Source organism: Mobula birostris, chromosome 6 (genome assembly GCF_030028105.1).
Source record: "Mobula birostris isolate sMobBir1 chromosome 6, sMobBir1.hap1, whole genome shotgun sequence".
NCBI lineage: Eukaryota > Metazoa > Chordata > Chondrichthyes > Myliobatiformes > Myliobatidae > Mobula > Mobula birostris.
The window spans coordinates 80,767,723-80,791,023 of NC_092375.1; the positions used below are offsets into that span (position 1 = coordinate 80,767,723).

At 40.1% G+C, this 23,301-nt stretch overlaps 1 protein-coding gene across 1 annotated transcript in view; it reads left to right on the plus strand.

The window, feature by feature from the left end:
- Positions 1-348: 348 nt before the first annotated feature.
- sh3kbp1 (SH3-domain kinase binding protein 1) overlaps positions 349-23,301 on the plus strand; it is a 245,343-nt gene continuing 222,390 nt past the window's right edge. The window contains exons 1-2 of the mRNA XM_072260725.1: positions 349-600; positions 7,671-7,828. Coding sequence (XP_072116826.1) covers positions 597-600; positions 7,671-7,828 — 162 coding nt within the window. The 5' untranslated portion in view covers positions 349-596. The remainder of the gene's footprint in view (positions 601-7,670; positions 7,829-23,301) is intronic.

Below are 23,301 nucleotides of genomic sequence, written 5' to 3' on the forward strand. Positions count from 1 at the left end.
AGAGTGCCGCTAGCATGTTACGTGTATTACTCTGGATTTCCAGCATCAACAGAATCTCTTCTGTTTATATTTTGAAAGCCCCCAGGTTTCCCCCTCAGTGCGATGGGCAACCTGTTTTATCTGACTCTGGGAGAAGCCCGGGCAGCCCCACTAACCGCGGCTCCTGAAGTCTACTCTCCACCTCAGCATCCAGGTACCAAGCAAAATGGCAGCCGCAACACCGTTCCCGCACGGGAGGCTCGACAACCAGTCACCATGGATACCACCGACCGGGCGAAATATCGCGATATCTATTGTCATCAGCCAACGGTCCTGCCCACTTCCTCCAGGCCTCCCCCCCCCCCACCTCCCTCCCTCCTTCCTTCCTTCCCTCCCTCCCTCCTTCAGCCACCAACACAAATCTGTCCGCCGGTGAGTGCACGCGCAGCCGCCCGCCACCGGATCACTTGAGTGATTAGCGAACGAAGATGTCCGAAGCAGTATTGGTGCTGGAGTGAGGTGTCAACAAACCAAGGGGGAGGTGGGCCAGCGTCTCCTCTTCGTCCAACTCGAGTTCGGGGGGTGATCGGCAGCCCGGGTGCAGACAGGAGACATAAATGGGTGAGTGAGAGGGAAAGCTGGAGCGGCGTACCGGCCGGAGCAAAACGACGAACCTGGGCTGGGTTCCTGCGGTCTCCCACTTCCATCCCCACCCCGTCCTGCCAGCGCGTGCATTCGCGCGCCCCCGCCTGACACGTTTGCAGCGGTGAGAGCACCGCAGCTCTAACCCATCTGTATCCTCCCTGTGCCCAACCCTGGCCACTTTTAATGGGTATTGCTGCACAACGAGCCCTGACCGTTCACTTCATCCCTGATCACTGTTTAAGCGTGGAGGTTCACTCCAAACCAGTGCACTGACACGGCGTGGGTCTATCTCCAGAGTCGTACCATTAAAGAGGGCGGAATTTTGAGATAGTTAAAAGCTTTGCAGCTTTACCCGTAACTGCTAAGTACAATAGAGCGTTTGCACAGCTGAGAAACTCATCTCCTGTTCGAACGCATTTTGCATGACATCTGCAATGATTTTTATAAAAATATCTTCTGTGCGATGCTGTACAGTAACTCGAATTTTGCAACCTTCCCCTCCCTACTCTTTTGTTGCTGATTTATATATTTTTTTCTGCTTTGATAAACAGTTTCCGCTTGCAATCTGGAGGAAGCCTTGTTCTAACTATTGGGCGATGTCTCTGTGCCAAACAGTATTTTGGTCCTAGTACAGCGCAGTGCTCAATAAATTTAATCAGGACTGGTTTAGTGTATTACTCCTATAGTATATAGTCTCAGTTAAATAATTCAAAGGAAGAGATTGCCAGTGATTACAATGATTAATAGATCCACATTTGATATTGTGCAATTGGCACATGTTCTTAACTATAGATCACTTAGTGGATCTAAGTCAGCAGCTTGTAAATTAAATTTGTATTCTTCAAATTTATATGCGTTATCTCAGGTTGACGTTCCATCAGTGAGGGCATTGCCTCCTCTTGGATGATGCAACTTTTAGTTAAGATGCTCTATCAAGATCAAGTCTCCCCTTTTAAATGGACACGAGGAGTTGTTCCCATTACTTGAATAATATTTTAACCCACAAAATATTTCATTCATAGTCAAGTGTTTCAAAATGTCCAGTGACTGTGTAAGTAATTTGTTACAGGAAGATGGATGAGTCATGGAGAAGTATATCAAGGAAACTGGGTCACTGAATCCATGCCAATTATCAGCCACTAATATTGTATAGCCATTAATCCCATATTTTATTCTCCCCATGTTTTTATCGTCCCCTCAAATTATACCACTCACCCACACACGGGGAAATTTACAGTGGCCAAATAACCTACTAACTCACATGACCTTGGGATCTTTCTTTAAGAATTGTGTACGTTCTCCCCGTGACTGCATGGGTTTTTTCCAGGTGCTCTGATTTTCTCCCACATTCCAAACATGTATGGTTAGTGGGGTAAATGGTTATATGATTGTAATTGGGCAGCATAGCCTCATTGGGACGGAAGGGCCTGTTACTGTAAGGTATTTCTAAATTAAAAAAAGTTAAATTAAATCTGGAGGAATCCTGTACCTCTGACGCTGTGAGGCGGCGATTCTACCATCGGTACCATTGCGCTGCCCATTATTTATTCAGTTTTGTAGAAAATGGCTTGATTTAATATTGACCAATTCCATAAGACCAGTAATTTTTCTTCTCTAGCTGTGTGCAAATTAATACACTTTTGTGGCTATACTCAACAACACAGTTACAATCGTTAGCATTCATTACTGTGACTTGGTGAAGATTTTGACATAAATTTTCTAAACTCAGAGGGAGTTAAGTGACACCCAACTTGTCTATCGATATCTTGTGAGAATTTATGTGCTATACTTTTCCATATTGTTAGTTTATGGTATTCCATAACATTTCCCACTTTGTAGTTTGGATTTTGAGTCAAATCTAAGCTTTGCTGAATTAAAGAAATTTCGTAATTGCAAAGAACAGGATTGCCCACAAATTTATTGAAGGAACATTCCTTGCAAAGGGTTTTTTGACTAGTACCTATTTCTGAAAAACAAACCAAATATTCCTTATTTTTCTGCAGTTGGGGTATAAACAGTGTTGGGATATACAATAGCTGACCATTTTTTCCCGAAAGCAAAAACTTAAAATATATATTTTAGCTTTTTTTATGATCAGTTATAGCTCATTAGCAAAATTTATTTCAGTAACTGTTTTTGCCATGACAACCTGGCAAGTATTACTGTGGGCTGGTGAGTAGATTTTACTATGTTTGCTTTTTTTTATTTAACCATATCACATATTTACACTTTGCTTATGCATTGGTCCTGAACATATTGGTTCCAGTTTTCCTCTGTAGAGCATCTAACTTTTACATGGCGTTAACCACTTTCTCCTGGACAACTATGAGAATGTGCCAACTTGCTTTGCCACTTAGGGTATGATGGATGATATTGGTGTTTAACGGAGAGGTGCGCTAGTTATTTTTAAAGGAACCTTTGCAGAGCTTCAGAGTTCAATAGGATTAACCAGTGCAAGGAATTAGAAGGAACTGATGAGGCTTTTTGAGAAATGGCATGTCTTTATTAACTAAATTGTAAAGGGAGGCTTCAATTTGTGAATTTTTAAGATAATTTATATATGATAAAATTGTTACTCTTTCTGGAAGCATGGTGATCAATTTTAATTTACAAAATATGTGATTTAATGCACAATGGAAGCATTTGTAATTTGAATAAGATTAAAATATCCTCAATCTGACATGAAGAAGAAGCTAGAAAAGAACTCGAGAATGGAATTAGGGAAGCTAGAAGGAGACATGAAAAGTCCTTTGCAGGTAGGATTGAAGGCATTCCATATATACATCAAAAGCAAGAAGATAACAAGGGATCAGGTTGGACTACTCTAGGATAAAAGAGAGAATGTGTACTTCGAGGTAGTGTTTGTGGTTGAGGCCCAAAATGAGTATTTTTTTTTAACCAATATTTATCAAGGAGAAGGATGTGGAGGATAGAGAGATCAATGTGGAGCATTCTAATATGCTAGAGCATTTCAAGAGCAAGAAGTAGGTAGTGTTGGTCTCATGAAGAGCATTAAGATGGATAAGTCCCTAGGGCCTGATGGGATTCATCCCAGATTATTGAGAGAGGCAAGAGATGAGATTGCTGAGGCTTTGACCAATATCTTTGTGTCCTCTCAAGCCATAGTCAAGGTCCTGGAGGACAGGCGAGTAGCTGATGTTGCTCCTTTATACAAGAAGGGAAATAGAGTTGATCTGGAAACTATAGACTGGCATGGAAATTAGACTGACGAGTCTCACATAGGCAGTAGGGGCATTGCTGGAGAGGATTCTTAGGGATCGGATTTATGAGTAATTTGAAAATCATGGCCTAATTAGGGACAGTCAGCACAGCTTTGTGTAGGGCAATTCATGTGTTACTAAGTTGATTGAGTTTGTCGAGGAGGTAATGAATGTGATTGTAGGTGTGGATGTTGTTTTCATGGATTTTAATAAGGTATTTGACAGTATCTCTCATGGTGGGCTCCTACAGAATGTTAAGATGTATGGGATCCATGGTTACCTTGTTTGGATTTAGAATTGGCTTGCCATGGAAGACAGAGGGTAGTGGTTGACGGGACACACTGGAGGTCTGTGACTATGGTGTTCCAAAGGCATTCGTACCGCAGCAGAAGACCATGAACATATACTCTGTGGCCACTTTATTAGCTACAGGAGGTACCTAATAAGGTGGGTGCTGAGTGTAGATCATTTGCCGATATGCACAGAGAAATGGCAGTTGGAGTTTAACTTGGCTATGTGTGAAGTAGGCTGCATCTGGAATATTTCACACAGTTCTGGTCACCCAATTATAGGAAGGTTTTGGTGAGAGTTAAAAAGAGGTTTACCAGGATGCTCCCTAGATTGGAGGGCATGTGTTATATGGAGAGACTGGCCAAACTTGGGTTTTTTTCTCTCAAACAGCGAAAGCTGAGGGGAGATTTGTTGGAGGTTTATAAAGTTATGAGAGGCATAGCTGGAGCAGACAGCTCTATCTTTGCCCAGAGTTGAAGTGTCTAATACCAGAGGGCATGGATTTAAGATGAGAGGGAGTAAATTCGAAGGAGATGTGAAAGGTAAGTTTTTATACGAAGTGTGGTTGGTGCCTGGAATACATTGCCCAAGGTGATGGTGGAGGCAAGTACAAAAGAGGTAGTTAAGAGGTCTCAGGCAGACACGTGGGGGTGAATGAAAAATGGAGGGCTAAGTGGAAGGACAGGGTTAGTTTGGTCTTCGAGTAGGTTAAAAGGTAGGCACCACATTGTGGGCCAAAGGGCCTGCACTGTTCTGTACTGTTCTATGTTGGTGTGTGGGAAAATGTGAAATAACCACTTTGCAAGGAAGAATTAAAAGTCAAATTGTTACTTAAATAGAGCAAGATGACAAAATGTTGAATTTTTAGTTTTGATCACAGCTTGATGAGAACTGAAATAATTGTTGCAGTTGCTCTACCAAGCACACCAAATAATTGAAAGTTTGGGTAGATAGTTCTGGTCTTGTAATCTAGAGTTATCTTAATTTTTGTTTGGTGAGGTTAAATTTAAGTGGAACTAAAAAAAACAGTAACAATTATATCAAGCATCACACAACAAAGTTGCTGGTGAACGCAGCAGGCCAGGCAGCATCTCTAGGAAGAGGTACGGTCGACGTTTCAGGCCGAGACCCTTCGTCAGGACTAACTGAAGGAAGGAACTATATATATGTTGTGCAAAAGCAGGATTATATACTCCAAAATTCAAAGTGTCTTTTGAGAAGTTGTATTGCTTAACGAAGGTTCCTGTGTCTCTGATTTTGTGAATATTTCTATTTTGCTCTGTTCTTGATTAATCTGGCCTTTTTATTGTATTGCCTTGATCTACAGTGTGCTATCTACTGATGCATCGGGAAGGAAGCTTTAATAGCTATCAGGTTTGCAAAGTCGCAAGCAAACCTCAGAATGCACCACATAAACAGAATGATAAATTGCAAGCCAAGAAATAGAGAATTGCCTTTTGAATATTTTTCAGCTGTTTTGTGCATACCAATGTTTGTTTGTATAACTCTATAAGTACAGTGCACATTTCTAATTTGTGTTTTATATATACGTGCGAACAAGGTGACTTTATTTTCTCAACCCTTTGCCTGACACTATTTTCAGAGTAATTTGTGCAAGCTGAAGTGTAAAAGTCAGACATCCAGTGAAATAGCTGCTGAAGAAATAGTACATAACATTCTTTGAATCTTGCAAGGCAAATAGGTTCTAGATGCTTGTGTTTTAATTGTTCCACTGAGGTGCACAACATTTCAGCTGTGTTTCATACAGAATGAATAAACATTGCATAATGATTGTACAACACACATCAAAGTTGCTGGTGAACGCAGCAGGCCAGGCAGCATCTCTAGGAAGAGGTGCAGTCGACGTTTCAGGCTGAGACCCTTCGTCAGGACTCATAATGATTGTACTGTACTTTGATGTATAGTACTTTTTAAATAAAATGTAGTTCCATAAACAACACACTGCTACACAGTGCCTGTCTTTTCTCAAGTTCAGATGAACTCTCCTGGTATACACATTTTTTTTTATATAATTGACTATTTAAGCCAGTTTTATAGATTAGATAAAATTATGAATTTAATACTGAATTGCTTTTAGTTCTGTGACCATGCCCCACTGTTGGAAGGTATTTTTTTCCATTGTAAAACATCCTTTTAGTTAAAATTACATTTCATTGTTTTGGTTTGACATTTTGGTATGCAACTCTATTCTTGGAGTTTTCGCTCATAACTTTCTGCTTGACAGGCTACTTTATTCCCAGTTTTGCTTATGGTTAGCCAATATGATATGCCCTTCCTTAAAATGTATTGCTGTCCCACCAGAACTGGAAAGCAAATCAGTGGTTGCCTGATTGAATGGCTCTTAAAAGTCAAATCATTTTTGAAAATATTTGACAATAAATATGCTGAAAGGAAATTTATTTAAAAACAGGTGAATGCAAAAGTAGTCACAAGGATGTTACTGGAACTGGAGGTCGCGAGTTCTAAAGAGAGGGTGGATAGCTTGGAACATAGCAAGCTGGGTGGTGACCTTATAGAGGTATATAACATCTTGAGAGTCGTAGATAAAGTGGATAGTCACAGACTTTTTTTTTTCCAGTGTAGGGGATCCTAAACCTAGATGAGGGAAAGATTTAAAAGGGATCTGATTTTCACAGGAGGGTGGTGGCTTTATAGAAGGTGCTGACAGAAGAAACTATAAAGCGGGTTCTATCACAATGTTAAAAAAAATACTTAGACAGGTACATGCATATAAAATATTTAGAGGGGTATGGACCAAACAAAAACAAATGGAGCTAGACATCTGAGTTGACGTGGCAACTTGGGCCAAAGGTTCTTCTTTTGTGCTTTATGACTATGGTGGTGACTGTTCATTATCCATGTTTTTTTACCCACAAAGATAACTTGAATTTTCGGCTGACAACCATGTGCTCAGCAGTATTACAACAAGTTTGTGTTTTTTTCCCTAAGGATTTTGACACAACTTTATCCCGTGGATTAATTAAAATATTAATAGAATGAGCACACCCTGTACAACCTGTGTAATATATTTACTCTAATTATTGGGAGTGAAAGTTCTATGTACTATATACATAAACAGAAATATGGCAATTGATTTATAATAGGAGTATATTGATGTGCAGCTGTTATTCATGTGTATTCATTATGTAGTAGCTGATAATTCAGCAATGCATACAGAAAAGGAATATACATTTTGATGTTATGTTGAATTTTGTTTATTTACATTCTGTTTAGATTGGCTGTAGATATGTAGCTACGTGCTATGCGTAACAATTTTTACATAAATCTACTTTGTAGTATTCAAAAGTCCTTGAATTTGACTTATTTTGTTTAATTTGTAGTTGACATTTTTATAAAATGTTAGTTTTCTTGACTCTTTATTTGACTTGCAGTTACATTTGTGACCCAGTAATAGAGAAAACCTCTTTGAGGAAGGTTTGATAGTATTGATGTTATACAATATAACTGAGTGTTTATCAGCTGAAGTAACATAATGTATTTTCTTTTTTCTAGTGGAAGCAGTTGTTGAGTTTGCTTATAAAGCTCAGCATGATGATGAGCTGACCATCTCCGTGGGTGATATTGTTACTAACATCAAGAAGGAAGATGGAGGATGGTGGGAGGGTGAACTTAATGGCCGAAGAGGTTTGTTCCCTGACAACTTTGTAAGAGTGAGTACCATAACTCATTTACTATCATTATGAAATGTTTAATGTTAGCCCAAGTAGAGCATTTTTTGTACAGAAAGCTTGCATGATTCTTATTTGCAGAAATAAATTGGCATAAAGTATTTCAGCAGATCAATCACAATCTCATGTCAATCTAAATTGTTCACCCCCATGGTAAAGGCTGGTTGCATCTGCTGCGCCTTTGCTTCTAATGCTTGTTTATTTAACAGATGCATCTACTGTATATGCTTCACTAATTTTTCTTCTTTATTGTGAACATATTATTTGAAAGAATTTTTAAATTTCAAAGTTTTCTAAATCTCAACAAGATATATATAATTATTAAGATCAGTTCAGTTAGTAGGTAAATAATGAGTTTGAGTTTTGGTGCCTCTGGGTGGCAGGTTGAAGCAATTAGTGGAGATTTTCAGTAAACTCTCATGGTGTATTTAACTTCTACTTGAGGTGAAGTTTCACTGACACCCTTATTTGAAACTTTCTCCCTTCCAGATTGAAGAAAGTTATTCTTTTTTCTGGCATTCTTAAAATTTTGAAGTGAAAATAGATTTAACTTTCAAAGCAGAAACCTCTATATCTACACTTGTCATCAAGATTGGTTTTGATCCCAAATTTTCAAAGTAGTATTCTTTCAGTACTACACATCCTTAAACTTAAGTTCCTGTGTATATTGCTGACTTGTGCAGAACACTTTGAACACCAAAGGCAACAACAAGCTGCCAACATCTGTACCGCTCAGAAAGGCAGGAAGCTGTGGTAAATTATTGCCTACTGGATTAATTTCAGCTTTATAGAAAAAAGGTTACTGTCATAAGGAATTCACACATTTGCTTTGCAAAGTTCTGTTTCAGTAAGTTGTTGCAAATCGGGTTGTATTATCTTAAATTAGTAAGACAACATTGTGAAATTTAACAGTAGACTTTTAGCATTTTGCAGTTGATATAGAAATAATTTATACATATTGAGTTTAAGTAATCTAAAAATTGATTCACCATTGTTTATACACTAAAGTATTGCCTGAGCCATGAAGGCTAGAAGTATCTTGTGTACAATTTTTGGTTTATGCTAAGTAAACTGATTTGAAATTAGGTCGATGATGAAAGTACTGAAGCTGGTTCCAGAGCTACTGTTGCTCATTTTGGGTCACACATTCCCCTGGGTTATAAATACCTGACTTATGGTCACCAATACATATATATTGAGCTTTCATAATATTATTAAATTTAAAGATCTGATGTATGTACTGTGGATTCTGGTTAATTGCAGCACATCAGGGCTAGTACATTTTGGCTCAGTTAACCAGCTTCTCAATTAGCTGAAGTTTCATGGAAATACTTTAAAAAGGTATAAAAAATACAAACTACCGTTTAACAGATTATGTATTAAAATGAAATACAGAACAAATTAGAACATGACAAATGCAGCTACAATACTATAAAACTGTTTACTGTTATTGACAGAAGAATTCATGCAGTGTATTCTGCCATGTTCTTTTGATTGACTGAACCAAATCAGTGCAGACACTTCGTGCAGATAATGGACTGCCTTCATTGCATGCAATTGTGGATTTCAGCATTCCAGTTAACTCCGCAAGCTGTCGATGAGTGGTGTTAGCCAGAGGCCTTTTAATTTGGTCTGGTAGAGTCATTTTTTTTTGGCTAGTGTCAAGACTTTTCGTGGCATTTAGGCAAGGGCGTGAAACTTTTTGAAGTCAAAATAAAAAACAAAATGATCAAAAATCACTCCTTTTTAATCCTAGTTAATATCTGTTTGTCAACAGTTGCCGGTCCCAATTAAGCAGCATAGTATCCCAGATAAAGGAAGGGAATCCTGGCTATTTTCGCGATTCATTTTTGTTCTTTAAGAGTTGTCCCAGATAAACAGCTGCCCAATTAACTGATTGACCATTTAACTGGAATCCATTGAATATCCATTCGTTCTTACAAACAGCAGAGCTAGTTTTCTCTCTCTCTTCACATGTAGTAGTGGTTATTACTTATCAATTGTGTTTTAACACCGTATATTATAGTGCTGTGGAGTTCTGGTTGCCATATTGATTGATTTTTGTGTACACTCTGACTTATGGACAAAATTAGCTAATTAATGTCTGCAAAAACAGAACCCACTCATTATCCAGGGATGGCCTGTAACTTTTCTTCGACCACCACCAAGTTTTTCAATGTATAGTAATAAGCTATGTGTCTTTTCCCCAACATCTCCTCGCATAGTGGTCAAGAAATGGCAAGAGAGATGTTCAAAATCTGTGCAAACAGCTGCAGATATTTTTAACCTTTCACTGCTTCCATCTGAGCCTCTCACCTGCTTTAACAAGACCACAATGATTCCAGTACCTATGAAAAAGAAGGTAACTTTTCTTAATAGCTGCTACTTGGTAGCTTGGACACTTCCCATCATGAAGTGCTTCAAGAGGTTGGTCATGGCAAGCATCAACTCCAGCCTTCTAGGTAACCTCGACTCACTGCAGCTCACTTATCACTGAAGCAGGTCTTTTGTAGGTGCCTTTTATGGAGCATCTAGAAGGTAAAAATGCCCTTTTTTTAAAAAAAAAGAAGATACAGTGTGGTAACAGAAAGCCAACTAAGCCACAGCACCCATTTACATCCATTTGACCAATTAACCTATCAACCTGTACACTTTTGGAATGTGGAAGGAAACTAGAGCACCAGAGGAAACCCATGTGGTCATGGGGAGAAAATACAAACTCCTTACAGACAATGGTGAAATTAAACCCATGTTGCTAGTGCTTTTTTAAGATAAAGTTACACTAACTGCTACACTACCATGCCACCCTGTGTTGGACTGTTGATCATTAACAACACATCTGCATTCAATACTATAATTCCATGCAAACTCATTCCCAACTTTCCTCCTCTAAATTCCACTGACTATTAGGTTTATAATATGATTCCATTAATGGTGTTATCCCTTTATTATTCCTCATATACCCTCAGTAGAGAAGCCCTCCTTTCTGAGCACTGCCGTGACATTTTCACCGATTAGTAATGCCTCGCTTCTCCCTTTAATGCCTCCCCCTTGTCACGTTGAAAACAGTGGAACCTTGCGGAACATTGGGCTGCCAGTTTTGCTGCTCTTGCAACCAAATTTCACTAATGGTTACGATAACATAATTCTACATGCTGATCCCTGCTCTAAGCTTATCTACCTCACCTGCAATACTCCTGCATTGAAATGAATCCCACTCAGAACATTTGTCCTACCATGCTCAACCTTTCAGTTCTTGCCTTTGTATATAGGTTTAACATCTGCTTTCCCAACAATCATTCCACTAGCTGTCCTGGCACTCTGGTTCCCATCCCCCTAGAACAGCACTAGCAGCCTTCCCACAAGGTCAAAGTAGGGCTTGTTTTCTGGAATGTCACGTATTTAACTTGTAACTAGCAAAGCACCATAAAGTGGAAAAAGAATCTGGGATCTTCGTGTCATATTCTGAGTTTTGATATGTGCTTCAATAATTGCTGTTTGTTTGTTAAGACTGTTCCAAACAATTTGTCAGGAAGAGGACTCTTAATAGAATTAGTTTTAATTTTGTCTTTCCCACCCTGGCATTGTAGTTGTCTAGAAGAATTAGTTTTTTTCTTACAAACAAGAGAAAATCTGAACATGCTGGAAATCCAAGCAACACAAAACAAAATGCTGGAGGAACTCAGCAGGCCAGGCAGCATCTATGGAAAAGAGTACAGTTGACGTTTTGGGCCGAGGCCCTTCAGCAGGACTGGAGGAATAAAGCTGAGGAATAGATTTAAAAAGTGGTGGGAGGGGAGGGGTGGGATGAAGTAAAGAGCTGGGAAGTTGATTCGTGAAGGAGATACAAGGCTGGAGAAAGGGGAGTCTGTTAGAAGAGGACAGAATGCTATGGAAGAAAGAAAAGGGGAGAGGAGCACCAGAGGGAGGTGATAGGCGGGCAAGGAGATAAGGTGAGAGAGGGAAGAGGGGATGGGGAATGGTGAAGGAGGTGGGGGGCGGGGAGGGCATGGCTGGAAGTTCATGCCATCAGGTTGGAAGCTGCCCAGACGGAACATAAGGTGGTGTTCCTCCAACCTGAGTGTGGCTTCATCTGGAGAGTGGAGGAGGTTGTGGATTGACATATAAGAATGGGAATGGAAAATGGAATTAAAATGGGTGGGCACGGGGAGATCTCACTTTTTCTGGTGAATGGAGCGTAGGTACTTGGCAAAGCAGTCTCCCAATCTACGTGGGGTCTCACCAATATACAGGAGGTTACACCGAGAGCACGGGACGTAGTATATGACCCCAACAGACTCACAGGTGAAGTGTTGCCTTACCTGGAAGGACTGTTTGTGGCCCTGAATGATAGTGAGGGAGGAGATGTAGGGGCAAGTGTAGCTCTTGTTCCGCTTGCAAGGATAAGTGTCAGGAGGGAGATCAGTGGGGTGGGATGAATGGACAAGGGAGCGATCCCTGTGGAAAACAGTGGGGGGAGGAAAAGATGTGCTTGATGGTGAGATCCTGTTGGAGATGGCGGAAGTTGTGTAGAATTGTGTGCTGGATGCGGAGGCTAGTGGGATGGTAGGTGAGAACAAGAGGAACACTATCCCTAGTAGCGTGGTGGGAGGATGGGGTGAGAGCAGACGTGCGTGAAATGGAAGAGATGTGGTTGAGTGCAGCATTGATGGTGGAGGAAGAGAAACCCCTTTCTTTGAAGAAGGTGGACATCTGCTTCGTTCTGGAATGAAAAGCCTCATCCTGAGAGCAGATGTGGCAGAGACGATTCTTTTCAAGCTGCAGGGCAAGTTCGGAGGTGGGCGAGGGGAATTCTTCCCCTCAGAGAAGAAGCCCCCCTTGGCCACACTCATAAATTCAGTAGGATTTACTGAAATACAATTTTCAAAAAATTCATGACAGACCTCATCCATGAGAATAAGATACACTATTCCTGTTCCAGATGAAGGTTCACCCAGCTGCCTTGTTATTCGGAGCTGTTATGTTACTGAAAAGTGATGTTCAGGACTTCTTGCTGTTGGGATAGGTATCCTGTTATTTCATGTCTTGAACTTCTAGTGAGGGATAGAAGTTTGTTTATCCATGATGACTTCCATGGGTGCATGTGTTTGTATATGTGTGTGTAATATTACACTCCAATTGTCACATGGACTGCAAGCACAGGGTCCTGGTTCAAGATATTGGAAGACAGCTTCTGCTGCAAAAGCATTATGACACATGCATGCATGTAAGAGCTCATCACCATGCATGCATGTGTGGATTCACTTTCATTTATCGTTGCACCTGGCTACCTCCCTACTCCTCCTTTCCCTTGACCTCTCTTTTATAGAGATAACATCAACATATCTCTCTGGCTAGTGTGACTTATTTATTACCCATGTCCAGGCTTTAGTTGCCCTCAACACTTTGGTTTTAACGTATTTATCCTCATGCTGAAATTTCATTGTGGATTCATCCAATCTGCTCTATTTTTCTTTTGCTTTCATAGCCCTCTGAGAGCTCTGATGTATCCTATAACTAATGGAGGCTGCATCCTCAATGATGTAGAGATTATCTGGAAATTTCCATAAAGCTTTCTTTAAATTCCTTTTCTCCTCATTTAGAAACTTTTTAATATCTTCCTTTGACCAAGCTCTATAAATCCCAGCTTCAATTTCAATTTGGTTTATAACAGTGGGTGTCCGTGTTAGGTTGGGGTTTGGCTGCTCCCATCAGTGCTGCCCTCCAGTGTTCATTTGGTGGAAGACAAGCTTGGGTCATATTTATCTGCAGCTACACAAGCGTGTGATGATCAGACTACTGTGTGCTTATTCTTGCAGAAACATGGCTCCAGGGCAACATCCAATGCAGCATCAATCTACAGGACATGACACTCAAGGTCTTGGGCTGTATTATTATACTTGCTATGTATGCCTTGTCCTGTGTGTAACTTTTGGTTCTGTTTTGCACCTTGGCCCTGGAGGAACACTTTCTGTCTTCATGAGTACTCATGTATGGTTGACTGACAATTAAACTTGAACTTGAACTCACTGATGCGGCTTGAGCCACTTTTACAAGTTAAAGACATTATATAAATACATAAAATAGCCTTGAAACAGAAATAGGCATGGAAATATGGCCAACTTTTTTTGTTTAATGATTTTTTCATTTATATTTAAATGGATCTAGCACACCTTTTAACTGTGATTGCAATCATATTTCTTTTGCGATACTGCCTTAATTTTGAATAGAGGGCCACCTTTAGTCATCTTCCTTTTCCATATAACCATATAACAATTACAGCACGGAAACAGGCCATCTCGGCCCTTCTAGTCTGTGCCGAACTTACTCTCTCCTAGTCCCACCGACCTGCACTCAGCCCATAACCCTCCATTCCTTTCCTGTCCATATATCTAACCAATTTAACTTTAAACGACAACATCGAACCTGCCTCGACCACTTCTGCTGGAAGCTCATTCCACACAGCTACCACTCTCTGAGTAAAGAAGTTCCCCCTCATGTTACCCCTAAACTTTTGTCCTCTAACTCTCAACTCATGTCCTCTTGTTTGAATCTTCCCTACTCTCAATGGAAAAAGCCTATCCACGTCAACTCTATCTATCCCCCTCATAATTTTAAATACCTCTATCAAGTCCCCCCTCAACCTTCTACACTCCAAAGAATAAAGACCTAACTTGTTCAACCTTTCTCTGTAACTTAGGAGGTGAAACCCAGGCAACATTTTAGTAAACCTCCTCTGTACTCTCTCAATTTTATTGACATCTTTCCTATAATTCGGTGACCAGAACTGTACACAATACTCCAGATTTGGCCTTACCAATCCCTTATACAATTTCAACATTGCATCCCAACTCCTATACTCTGATTAATTTCTATATCTTTGAGTTTCCCAAACTCTTTTCCTTGTGCAGATTAATTCCCTATCATTTGCAAATCAAGAAATTTTAAATTTGTTAACATACTTTTAACTTTCGCTTCAGATTTGCTCCCGAGTAATTTGTGAAATGAAGGAAATGCTATCTTATCAGCCAGAAGTACATAAGAGGTATAAAGACATCCGTTAGTCTTGCGAGACCATGGATCTGCGCCTGGAAAGGCTTCACTCTCCAGGGCACAGGCCTGGGCAAGGTTGTATGGAAGACCAGCAGTTGCCCATGCTGCAAGTCTCCCCTCTCCATGACACCAATGTTGTCCAACGGAAGGGCATTAGGACCCATAGAGCTTGGTACCAGTGTCGTTGCAGAGCAGTGTGTGATTAAGTGCCTTGCTCAAGGACACAACACGTTCCTTCAGCTAGGGTTCAAGCTCACGACCTTCAGCTGGCTAGTCCAATGCCTTAACCACTTGGCCATGTGCCCACATAAGAGGCATATTACTTTTAATGTTATTTATGCTGAAAAAAGAAAAATTTAATAATTTTCAATTTTTAATAAAGGAATATATTTTAGGAAAATGTGATCAGCAGGTATTATAAATTAACTGTATACTGTGTAGATCAGCTTTAAATCATGAAATTAATTTTCACTAGTGAAATAACTGTATGTGCCAGGCTTGTTTGTTGTTTTGCATTTAATGGTTCACTGGTAATCATGCAAATTTTATTTGCTATTATGGATTTGAAGATATGCTTTAAATGTCATGTGTTCGGAGAAATTTGCTTAACTTGTTCATTGGTAAATTTCCATCCAACCAAATTTATGCATGTGCTGGTAGTTTCTGCACAAGACTAGGGTACAATCCAAACAATCTGCCTCCACTAAGGGAGGTATTTTATACTAAACTTTGACTACAGACATTGTTGTAAGCTAGCAAGGTTACTAATCTTTGCACTGATGGAAATTTGTGTTTTCTCTTGTGGGATGGTCTTGCAGGCAGAGGAGAAATATTGAAAGAGGATTGGGAAAATGAGGTTAAGTTATGGGGAAGTTAAGGATGGATATGGTCTTTCTTCCTTATAAAAACAAATGCTGAATTGAATTTTATGCATAACCATATTTGATAAAATTTGTTTGCATTATAAGTTTGTTTTAAATTGAGTATGGTTGAGAAGATCAGTTCCTGCATTAACACTGGGAATTTTTCCCCCCCTTTACATGAATATTTCATCACAGGATAGATTGGATTAGAGGGCATGTTCTGTAAGGAGAGATGGAACAAACTTGGATTGTTTTCTCTGGAATGGCGGAGGCTGAAGAGAGATCTGCTAGAGGTTTATAAGAATATGCAAGGCATAGAGTAGGCAGCCAGTAGTTTGAAATGTCTAATACCAGTAAGAGGGGGTAAGTTCAAAGGAAATGTACAGGGCATGTTTGTATTACATAAAGAGTGGTGAACGCCTGGAGTCCACAGCCAGGGATGGTGGTGAAGGCAAATACAATAGAGCATATACAATAGAGGCATTCAGGAGGCTCTTCGGCACATGAATGTGCAGGAAGTGGAAATATATGGACATTGTGTAGGCAGAAGTGATTAGTTTCGTTGGGAGTTTGATTACTAATACTTAATTTGTTCAGCACAACAAAGGACCTGTTTCTGCTGTTACTGTCCTGTATTCTGTGTTCTGTAATATTTGCTACAAGGAGCATTTATACTCAATCCCACCTTTTTCTGTTAATCTTTGTCCTAGTTTACTTCGACTTTTCCCATTCTCACTTTATTTTGTCTGTATACTGAATAATGAGGAAAAAATAAGCAGCAAAACAGAATTTAATGTTTTTCCATTCACTAATGCTATTTGAAATGTTAAAATTACCTTAAACATTAACATAATTTCAGCAGGTGAAATTGGTTTAAAATGTATCTAGTTTTTTGCCAGTTATTTGGTGTGGAGGTTGATCAGCTTTCATACTATTTCTATTGTTAGGTGACTTCACTCTTAAATTGAAATCTGCAAGTCAATCTTGAGATCCGGTAGGGAGAGTTTTTTGGGAAGGTCTATGCTCCTTTGAGAGATTGACAGGAGCATACAGAAGCTGCACACACACCAACTCCAGCTGCTCTGTACTTTCCAGGTTCAGTAATGGAATTCCAGTGAATCATTGAGGTTATTAATTTTTTTTTTCAAAGAGACACTGAGAATAACTTCTGTTGTGATAGAAATCTCTTACCATACCAGAACTGTGATGTGGCCTGTCTTCTTGAACTAGTTGAGTGTGATCAATCTTAATGCTGGTCATGTTGGCTTGGGAGAGGATATTGAAGTTGTCTCAGTGATCCTGACAATGTATTTGGAGCACTTTGCAAATATGGTGGAATCTGGCTAATTGGGCCACTGGTTAATCGGACAGCCATTTATTTGGGACAACTCTTGAAGAACAAAAGCTGAATCAAAAAAATAGCTGGGATTCCCTGTATTTATTTGAGACACTTTGCTGCTTCATTGAGGAGGAGACAGTTGCCGAACGGTTTCTAACTAACATCAGTCGTGTGCACTTGCCATTAGATGCTACACCATGCTTAGAGCAATCAGTTTTTAAATGGTGTCAGTTGCATGTGTTTGTGTTCAAAAAGCAGTGGTTTTTTGTCACTGATAGTTGGCAAGTAATAAGCACCAAGATAATTCGGAATTGCTTTGCTCACTGCGGTTTCAAGCATTCAATCTTGGAGATGCTAGAATGGTTGGGATTGAAATGAAACAATTTCACTTCTTCAACAAGTTTGGAATTACAAAGGTATCGCCAATCATCCAGAATGTTCCAATGAAAATGAAGATTTGGAGGATGCAATCATCTAAAGCATTGTATGAAGTTAGTCCATTACAGTATCCTCACTAGGTGTGCACTGAATTTGTTCATTTAGAGTCAATCAAAAGAACATAGATGAATTTCTCCATTGATACCTATTTGAAATTAACACACAGATTTGTAGTACTGTAGATGTATTGGTAGTATTTGTTCTGTATTTCACTTAATACATAAATCATTACTCAGTTAAGTGGTAGTTTGTATTTGTTATACCTGTTAACTATTTCCATGAAACTTAAGCTAATTGGAGCAGTCTCTTAACTGGCCAAAATTTACTGGCATTCACTATAAATGGTTACCACAACATACGCTAATTCTTCAGTGCTGTGTTCTCCATCTGTGTCCCAAAGGCTAAGGAAAGAGAGTTTTTTGAAGCTAGAGGAATCAGCACTACAATTGAGACTCTGTCTTTGAAAATGTTTTGGCTCCTGCCGTTTTGTCAGTGCTGTCTCTGCACGCAAGATGTTGAAAATGTCATTCATCAGCTGACAAACAGCACATCCTCTGGAGTAGACAAAATCATTTATGCACTAAAACAGAACAGAGAAGTGCTTCTGGTATCAATTTATGACCTTGACTAGAGGGAAGTCATAAGCATGATCCTTATAAACTACCTCCTCCCTGTAACTGAAGACATCATTTTTGCCAATATTAACTGTAAGTTTTCCACTGCTGTCCATTTCCAGTGCATTAAAGATTTTGTTTAATGTTGAAGGTTATAAAATTCACTTTCACCTGGGTCACAATGTGCGTTCAAGACTTCTCCTTGTAGTTTGACAACATGGTGTCGTGTTGAATTTGAGTTTGTAACTAAGGGAGTAGTGCATTGTCAGATATCTCACATTTCAGTTGAGACATTAAACCAAGCTGCTGAATAGTCTCTCAGGTTTACATGAAAGATATTGCCGAGTAGGGATTTCTGTTTTTCAGCCTACACGTGTTCTTCAATCAACATAATTCAACAAAAATTGTTACCTGCTGTGGTTTCCTTGCATTATAATAGTGATAGTACTTGAAAACTGTCAAGCACTATTAGTTGCAGTAAAAGGCACAATAAACTTTATTGTTTTTATAGCAGTCAATGAAGAGTTGCAAAGACTCTGATCTGGATTATCCTGCCCTTTCTCATGCAGGGAATTGTGGTTGACTTGAAATTTAAAACAACACACACACACGCAGTATTTAGTGAAAGGGTTCTGTGCATCTGGTGACTCACTGATATAAGGCAAGCTCTTGCTGAATTATAAATGTTTACCAGCAAGTGTTCCCAGTTTTACCCTAACCCAGGGGTAGGCAACCTTAAGCGTAAATGATTTTCTAGCATGCATTATTCATTAATTTGAGGCCAAACATAACTAGATGTATTTAAATGGATAATTCCCATATTTCAAGTTTTTTATGGCATTTATCTGGCCCACCGTCTGCTCACTAATACGCGATCCGGCCCACAGAGGCAAAAAGGTTGCTGACCCCTGCCCTAACCACTGGTTAAAGCAAAAAAAAATTAGAGCAACCACCAAAACAACTTCTCAGCATTGACCTTTGCACTGAATTCAATTGGACAAAGTTCTTCACAGCCCAGCTGATGATGTAAATGCCTCCTCACAAAGATCTGGGAACAGGAAGCAAATAACAGTAAAACCATCCCATAGTTAAAGCAATAACATGGTAGACATAGAATCATATCTTGCAAACTAAGTGCCTGATTCCTCTAGCGCGATCCCTGAATATCCCCTAATCTACCAGCAAAGAATTGTCCAAGGGGATGAAAGAATGGGCAAAGAAACCTCTTTTTCATTACCTTGAACTTTTACCCTTCAGCTAATGAACCAAGTTCAAGTTTATTGTCATCTGACTCTGTGTGTGTGTGTGTGTGTGTGTGTGTGTGTGTATGTGTGTATATATATATATATATATATATAAATAAAATATATAAAAAAAACAAATTAAGCAATGTTCCTCCACACCACGGTGCACCCATAAAACATATATTGTACACAGCACATAAACCAAAATATTACCATAAACAAGTTAATAAAATATAATTCAAAGTGCATGTAGTTCTAGCACAGGTAAACAGTAAAAGGTAAAGTAAACAGTGTGTTGATGGAGTGGCAGGACTCGGTGGTGGCAGGATATTCATTACTCACAGCCTGAGGGAAGATGCTATTATCCAGTCTGGCAGTGCTAGTCCTGATGCTTCTGTATTTTCTTCCAGATGGTAGTGGGTCAAAGAGATTGTGGCATGGGTGCTAGGAATCCTCAGCAATGCTTCAGGCCCTTCATCTGCAGTGCTCCTGGTAAATGTCACAAATGGAGTGTTGAGTCCCAGTGAGGAAGGTTTACCCACTAGCCTCTGAGGGATGATCTTGTTAAACGTTGATCTGAAGTCAGTGAACAACATCCCAGCATATGAGGCATCATTTTCTAAGTGGGACAGGATGGAGTGGAGGGCTGAGGCTAGGCGTCATCAGTGGACCAGTTTGGAAAGAGTCAACGTAGCTGGAAGGTGGGATTTAATAGGATCTATTACCAGCCACTCAAAGCGCTTCAAGATTTTTGAAGTCAGTGCCACTGGGCGGTAACCATTTAGGCAATTTACCATCGCTTTCTTGGGCACTGGAATGATGGTGGCTTTCTTGAAGCCTGCAGTAACAATGGACTGTTTCAATGAAATATCCATTAATAGCTGGGCTGCACAGTCCCTCAGCACCCTGATCTTTCATAAACTTATCTACCTCCACATTAAATCCTTTGAATAATGTAGCCTCCACCAGTCTTTTGGGCAGAAAATTCCAGAGATTCACTAACCTTAGAAGGAATTTCTGTGTATCTCAGTTTTAAATGATCAGGCCCTTTTCTTGAAACCATCTCCCCTGTGTATCTCAGTTTTAAATGATCAGGCCCTTTTCTTGAAACCATCTCCCCTTGTAAAAACACCTCGATATCTACCTTATCACACACACTTAGGGCCTTATGTTTCAGTAGGATCATTGTTTTTCTTCTAAGTTCCACAGAACGTAGGCCCCACCTTTTTTCCTAAGTCTACCAGTGACAGATGACAACATTGTTAGAAGTGACCATTAATGGTTAGTATGGAGCTGAAGACCTGTCTTTGTATAGAAAACTTCCTCTATTATGTGATACTGTTGAAGTGTAACAATGTGTTCTTCATTTGGCTTTGGTATCCTTGCCACTGTATCAAACCTGGCTTTGTTAAATGCATGTGCTAGTTGGTGTGCAATGGCCACTCTGTGTTCAGTGAAACTAAACACAGACAACTTCCAGTCCACAAAATGAAGGAATGTTCTGAAAAAACACTGCCTCAATAAAAACTCTAGTTACAGTCTAAATAAATATCACTGATCAGTCTGATGAAGTCTAGTACACTAACTCCAAGCTACAGCATCTTACTGGGTTTAATGTTGCTGCCACTCCTGATTGACAAGAATTTGGAAAGGTTGTATTCCGACTAAAGGACTTTGTGAACAGATGGTATTCCATAAGACCATAAGATATAGGAGCAGAAGTAGGCCATTCAGCCCATTGAGCCTGCTCCTACTAAAATTTTATAAAAGCTTTGATTACTAATCCAGAATCATATTGTCCACATTTGGGAAGGTGAAAATGTACTAGAGCAACTCAAATGCTGTAATTGTGACGACTTTCAAGAAAGGAGACAGCCAGATCTAGGTATCTGCATTGCATGTTATTCCTTTGTTCAAGAAAGGGAGGAGGGTTAACCTTGGGAATTATAGACCATAAGACATAGGAATTAAGCTGTTTCGTCCGTCGGGTCTGCTGTTCCTATTTTCCCCTCCTCAGCCCCACACCCCAGCCTTCTCCTTGTAACATTTGATGTTGTGTCCAATTGAGAACTTATCAAGCTCTGCCTTAAATACACCCAATGACCTGGCCGCCACAGCTGCCTGTGGTAACAAATTCCACAAATTCACCACCCTCTGGCTAAAGAAATTACTCCACATTTCTGTTTTAAATGGATGCCCCTCTATTCCTGAGGCTGTGCCCTCTTGTTCTAGCTTCCCCCACCATGGGAAACATCCTTTCCACATCTACTCTGTCTAGGCCTTTCAACTTTCGAAAGGTTTCAGTGAGATTCCCCCCACCCACCATCCTTCTAAATTCTAGCGAGAGACCCAGAGACATCAAACGTTCCTCTTATGATAACCCTTTCATTTCTGGAATCATCCTTGTGAACATCCTGTGAATCCTGTCCAATGCCAGCATATCTTTTCTTAGATGAGGATCTCAAAACTGTTCACAATACTCAGTGTGAGGCCTTACCAGTGTCTTATAAAGCCTCAGCATCACATCCCTGCTCTTGTTTTCTAGCATTCCTCTTGAAATGAATGCTAACATTGCATTTGCCTTCCTCACCAATCACCAACTCAACCTGCAAGTTAACCTTTAGAGTGAACAGCACAAGGAATTTTGCATTCAGATTTTTGGATTTTCTCCCTGTTTAGAAAATAATTAGTTTTTTTAGTTAAAGTCTGTCCAGGGCCTTGTGGCCCATCAGGCCGGTGCATTATGCCGGTTTCTGCGGCGTGAAGCGACTGAGAGTACGAGACTCCCCCCAGATAGGGTGCCAGTCTATCGTGAGGTTAACTCCCAGCATTTGCCGGTAACCATATTCAGCTGGGTGGACTGGAGCAGTGTGTGGTTAAGTGCCTTGCTCAAAGACACAACATGCTGCCTTGGCTAAGCCTCGAACCCATGACCTTCAGATCGTGAGCCCAACACCCTAATCACTTGGCCACGTGCCACACACGTTTAGAAAATAGGCTGCACATTTATATCTACTACTAAAGAGCATGGCCATGGATTTTACAAACTTGTATTTCATTTGCCACCTTCTTCCCCATTCTCCTAATCTGGCTAAGTCCTTCTGCAACCTTCCTGTTTCCTCAACACTACCTGCACCTCCACCAATCCACGTATCATCTGCAAACTTGGCAACAAAACCATCTATTCCATCATCTAAAAGAATGATATACAACATAAAAAGAAGTGATCCCAACACTGACCCCTGCAGAACACCATTATTCACTGTCACTGGCAGCCAACCAGAAAAGGATCCTTTTCTTCATACGCATTGCCTCCTACCAATCAACCAGTGCTCTAACCATGCCAGCAACTTCAGTGTAATATCATGGGTTCTTAACTTGGTAAGCAGCCTCCTGTGTGGCACCTTGTCAAAGGCCTTCTGAAAGTCCAAATATACAACATCCACTGCATCCCCTTTATCTATCCTACTTGTAATCTCAAAGAATTCCAGCAGGTTTGTCAGGCAAGATTTTCCCTTAAGGAAACCATGCTGAATTTGTCTTATCTTGGCCTGTGTCACCATGTACTCCATAACCTCATCCTGAACAATTGACTCCAACATCTTCCCAACTACTGAGGTCAGGCTAACTGGTCTAAAATTTCCTTTCTGCTGCTTTCCTCCTTTCTTCTGGAGTGGAGTGACATTTGCAATTTTCCAGTCCTCTGACATCATGCCAGAATCTAATGATTTTTGAAAGATCATTAATAATGCCCCCACAATCTCTACTGCTACCTCTTTCAGAACCCTAGGCTGTAGTTTATCTGATCTGGGTGAGCTAGGTACCCTTAGGACTTCCAGCTTTTTGAGCATCTTCTCCTTTGTAGTACTAACTGCACTCACTTTTCTTCCCTCACGCCCTTCAA